Raw genomic sequence first — 5,180 nt, 5'->3', positions numbered from 1 at the left:
ATTAAGTTTGAAGGAAGCTACTATAACTCGGGTTCAAATGGTTGGTATGGGAGACCGAGTCTGTGTTGATCTTTGCAGCCTCATGAGACCCGGTGAAGGTCTTCTTGTATGTTGTTTACCTGTATATACTCTTACTTCAACATGGATTATCAAATTCTTTTACTTAGTCTTACAAGCACTAAAATATGAATCTGTATTCTTTTTTTACAAGGTTGGTTCTTTTGCGAGAGGACTCTTCTTGGTTCACTCAGAATGCTTGGAGTCTAATTACATTGAAAGCAGACCATTTAGAGTTAACGCTGTGAGTTTGTTTCTTTTTTTCACTTTTGCTAAATCAGTTCTTATTATAGATATCATCATTTACTAAACATCTCAATATATACAGGGGCCGGTGCATGCGTATGTCTCTGTTCCAGGTGGAAAGACTTGTTACCTTTCAGAGTTAAGAACGGGAAGAGAGGTAACTGTTGTTGATCAGAAAGGGAAACAGCGGACAACGGTCGTTGGACGAGTCAAAATCGAGAAGCGTCCACTTATTCTTGTAGAGGCTAAGGTTCATAAATCACATTCTTTACTACACTCTTATAAATTGTTGATTAAGTAAGTTTCTTGGTGTTTGATTCGATTTAAGGTTAGCTGCTTCATCTCTTGCAGCTTAGCGTAAAGGAGGAGGAAACGGTTTTTAGCATCATCTTACAGAACGCGGAAACAGTTGCATTAGTCACTCCGCACCAAGGTTCTTTATCTTAAGAGTCTCATCATCCTCATTGCAGTTTGCTACTAGTTTACATTAAAGGGTGTATGATAAATCTATCTTTTTTCTTGCAGTAAACAACTCATCTAGAAAAACCGCTGTTCCGGTGACCTCGCTGAAACTTGGGGATCAAGTTTTGATCAGATTACAGGGCGGTGCACGTCATACCGGTATAGAGATTCAAGAATTCATCGTCGAGAATTGATCAAACACTTTTGCGGGTAACATTGAGACATATTCAAATAAAATGTTTTTGTCTCTATTCAATTCTTCTTTTATGTATAGGTGTCGCTTATTTTGGTAGATATATAAGGACATAATATAACGAAGTAACGAACCAACAGGATACTATTTACAATTTCGTTTCCATTTTAATTAATATAAACGTAAATAATCTATTTATATAAACCGGTAATGATTTGTGTCCACATGTTGTTAAATTTATTCAAACAAAATAGCTTTAACCAGAAAGAAAAATTTAAGTGAACAGCCATGAATCTCTCTCTCTGCATTGTATTGGTTTTGTCTGTTCTTGTAACCCTTTGTTTGTAACTATTATTAGGCTGTGTGAAAACGTATATATACCTTTCAAATCCCTCCATTCAAACTCGCCCACTTCATTTTTTTATTCTAGTTTATTTATTATTATTTTTTTTAACCTTGCCCATCAATACAACCATGGCAAGGATCTCTCTGTTGTTCTCTTTAGCCTTAGTTCTAGCCATCGGGTCTGTCTTCGCTAACCCACAAACCCACAAGAAAACAAAACAGATCTTGTGTCCATCCACTTTGTCCGAACTCCAATCTTTCTCCTACAATGAGATCTCTAAATTCGTTGAGGAGCAGGCTCAATCCGCACCGGACAAAGTTCAATTCAAGGTTTTGTTCGACGCCTGCAAGGGCTACACCGAGTTTCTTGGGAGCTTCAATTATACTGGCGCTAAAGAGGAGGTGTTTGAAAAGAGTCATGCCATATTCAATGTATTGACTAGGGCGTTGGGTGCGGCACAAGCACAAGTTGGTGTTGTTGAACTTGGGGCTAAGTTGAGCAGGAATTATGCAGTGATGGCTCAAAGTTATATTCGCCTTGTGTGGAGAATTGCTGCCATCTCGGGGGAGTATAAGTTCAATGCTAATGCTAAGATAAGCCAAAGTGAAAGAGCTGAGATAGATAGCCATATGATTAGGTTGAAGAGTGCCATAAAGGTTTACGTGAAGGTGATCACTCAGTGCACCAAGAAGTTCCCTGTTGGGAACAACATCGATCTCCCCTCTATGCCAGGCCTATTCACCGGAATGTCTAGGAAAAAATCTGGCTCATATATTGATATATCTATCGCAGCCGGCGCTCAGGGCCGAGCTGGAACTGGATTTGAATTCGGAGCTGACCGTCATGCTAAAGGCAAATCCTTCCTCACAGCGAAAGGCAATTGAGCAACCCTCACGAGAAACACTTAGACTGAGCAAAAGGCACAATGTTTTTAAACAACAGATGAAGGAGCCATGAGTTCATCTCTTATTTTTATTTTTTATTTATCATTATGAAGGAGGGAAGCGCCATGCGATATTAAATCTATATTTTGTTACCCATTATAAAAAACATTATACTGTATTTGTAACTCATTAATATAATATCGCATGTTTTCTTAATTACTAATTACTCTCGTTGAAAATTGTTTAACTATATGGAAATCTCTGTAGTAAAAGAGAATTCACTCCGAACACCATTACATCTATAATGTTCTAACTCCACTCCCCTCAAAGTTTGGTTCAATGGGTCCGTGTATGACCTTAATAGAAACCAAACTGATAGATCAATGACATATGCAATGACGTTAAGTACATCACATGATGGATAACATAGCACGTGTCACATGAAGATCTTATAATCTCATGAAGCTTATTCAGTTTCATTGCTCGTAGGCAGTGACATCACCACCAACTCTTTTATTATCCACTTCTTTTTCTTCTTCTTCCAAAACGATAATTATCACTATAACATAAACGTAACACGACCAACCAATCTCACACTCACTTATGACTTAGTATTATAGTTTTTCACGCTTCAAACCGTCACTATAAAACCAGCTTTAACATCACATGTTCCATATTAAATTAACAACTCAATAATGGAAACTATATACCTAATCCTCTCTCTCTTCTTTTTCTTCTTCCTCTCTCTCAAGTTCTTGTTCGGAACACGGCGGCGCAAACTTAACCTACCGCCGAGTCCAACACGGCCATATCCGATCATCGGACATGTCCACCTTCTAAAGCTACCACTACACCGCAGGTTCCTATCTCTCTCCGAATCTTTAAACAAAGCCAAGATCTTCTCCCTCCGCCTCGGGACACGTCTCGTTTACGTTGTTTCTTCTCACTCCGTAGCCGAGGAATGTTTCACCAAGAACGACGTTGTATTCGCCAACCGGCCGCAGTTTATCGTGCAGAAACACATCGGATACAACTCAACCACTATGGTTGGAGAGGCGTATGGTGATAGTTGGAGGAATCTACGACGTATTGGCACCATTGAGATCTTCTCGTCTCATAGGCTTAATAGCTTCATATCTATCCGTAAAGATGAGATCCGACGGCTCATATTATGTCTATCGAAAAACTCTAAACACGTACGTACGATTTATCATTATACCAGTTCTTAATTAATGTCTCGATTCCTACACAATTTTTTAAAAACTAATTTTTCTATAAAGTATCTGCGAAGTTTAACATATTTTAATCAATGTCTCGAGTCTCGATTATTACATCTTATTTAAAAAATTAATACTATATATTTGCAAAATATAATTGACTTCTTTATTACGGCTTCGATTGTTACACCTTTAAAAAGTTTAAAATTAATTTATGGTCTCGGGTTTTTTATTCTTTCATAGAATATGTTTTATAGCAAATGAGTCGATTTCAAACATCACTCCTTACAAGAACCGAATACAAAAGATTTTAGATACCAATTATAAACTTTTAGATTTAACCATTTTTGGTGTGATAACTGTAATTTCAGGAGTTTGTGAAAGTGGAGATGAGACCAATGTTTATGAGCTTAACTATCAACAACATCATTAGGATGGTGGCCGGAAAGCGATACTACGGCGATGGCACAGAGGACGACAATGAGGCAAAACACGTGAGACAGTTGATAGCGGAGGTGGTTGTTAGTGGCGGCGCAGGGAACGCAGCTGACTATTTCCCGATCCTTTGTTGGGTAACAAATTATGAGAAACGGGTTAAGAAGTTAGCGGGCCGTGTTGACGAGTTCTTGCAAAGTCTTGTGAACGAGAAACGTGCAGAGAAAGTAAAGGGTAACACATTGATCGATCATTTGCTTTCTCTACAAGAAACTCAGCCTGATTACTACACGGATGTGATCATCAAAGGAATCATACTTGTAAGTAAAAGAGAGGTCAAGATAGTTACCATTGGTTAAGGTTTTAAAACAGAGGTCAAGATAGTTACCATTGGTTAAGGTTTTAAAGTTGTAGTTTAATTAACTGTTTTTAATTTGGATTAGGTAATGATACTTGCCGGGACTGACACATCAGCTGGAACGTTAGAATGGGCGATGTCGAATTTACTGAACCATCCAGAAGTTTTACAAAAGGCAAAAACAGAAATCGACAACCAAATCGGTTTAGACAGTTTAATAGAGGAACAAGACATAGTGAAACTTCCTTATCTTCAGAACATTGTGTCAGAGACTTTACGACTATATCCGGTGGCTCCAATGCTTCTTCCCCACTTGGCATCAGAAGATTGCGTGCTTGACGGCTATGATGTCCCACGTGGTACAATCATATTGGTGAATGCATGGGCCATTCATAGAGATCCTAAGTTGTGGGAAGAGCCGGGAAAGTTTAAGCCAGAGAGGTTTGAGAAAAAAGGGGAGGATAAAAAGTTGATGGCCTTTGGGATCGGACGACGAGCTTGTCCTGGATCAGGGCTAGCTCAACGGCTCGTGACCTTGGCTCTTGGATCGTTGATCCAAAGTTTTGAATGGGAGAGAGTCGGAGAAGAACATTTAGACATGAGAGAAAGTGAAAAAGGAACTACAATGCGTAAAGCTAAGTCGTTGCAAGCCATGTGTAGAGCTCGTCCCATTGTCCAGAAGATTTTAGATGCTTCTTGTCCATAAATTAAATTTTCATCCTACAGAACCTCGTTGAATAAATATTTCCATGTGATCTTTGTTAGATAGAAGGACGATCTACATTGTTGATTTAATTCATCAAGATCCAATCACTCTTGTGTATCTTCTAAATAAAGGGATGTTCTTGTGTACGAATGAACAAACGATCATTGTCATCAGAAGTATTCTAGTTATAACTCAAAGCAGCTAAAGATAAGATTTTATAAGTCATATCGTTATTTTATCGTAATATCGCTACATTTGAAAAGATGATACTACTAC

General features: G+C 38.4%; 3 protein-coding genes across 7 annotated transcripts in view; all 3 read left to right on the top strand.

Moving 5' to 3' along the window:
* Nucleotides 1-1,162, top strand: part of LOC104790516 (3-dehydroquinate synthase homolog) — an 8,163-nt gene extending 7,001 nt beyond the window's left edge. For 3 of the 4 annotated variants that reach the window (XM_019246676.1, XM_010516290.2, XM_010516291.2), the window contains 5 exons: nt 41-121; nt 212-301; nt 386-553; nt 655-736; nt 829-1,162. In XM_019246676.1, the coding sequence (XP_019102221.1) occupies nt 41-121; nt 212-301; nt 386-553; nt 655-736; nt 829-959 (552 nt within the window). In that variant the 3' untranslated portion in view covers nt 960-1,162. The remainder of the gene's footprint in view (nt 1-40; nt 122-211; nt 302-385; nt 554-654; nt 737-828) is intronic. The other variant, XM_019246677.1, reaches the window with a different exon arrangement.
* On the top strand, nt 1,369-2,404 carry LOC104790515. Its single transcript, XM_010516287.1, has one exon. It carries the CDS (start codon nt 1,433-1,435, stop codon nt 2,186-2,188), a length of 756 nt encoding a protein of 251 aa, XP_010514589.1. The 5' UTR covers nt 1,369-1,432; the 3' UTR covers nt 2,189-2,404.
* The window catches only part of LOC104790514 (cytochrome P450 81D11-like), a 3,223-nt gene continuing 799 nt past the window's right edge, over nt 2,757-5,180 (top strand). The window contains exons 1-3 of one of the 2 annotated variants that reach the window (XM_010516285.2): nt 2,757-3,384; nt 3,777-4,160; nt 4,284-4,571. In XM_010516285.2, the coding sequence (XP_010514587.1) occupies nt 2,884-3,384; nt 3,777-4,160; nt 4,284-4,571 (1,173 nt within the window). In that variant the 5' untranslated portion in view covers nt 2,757-2,883. Of the gene's footprint in view, nt 3,385-3,776; nt 4,161-4,283; nt 5,063-5,180 lie in introns of those variants that run through there. The other variant, XM_010516284.2, reaches the window with a different exon arrangement.

This window comes from Camelina sativa, chromosome 6 (assembly GCF_000633955.1).
Source record: "Camelina sativa cultivar DH55 chromosome 6, Cs, whole genome shotgun sequence".
Lineage (NCBI taxonomy): Eukaryota > Viridiplantae > Streptophyta > Magnoliopsida > Brassicales > Brassicaceae > Camelina > Camelina sativa.
This window is presented reverse-complemented; position numbering and strand designations above follow the sequence as displayed.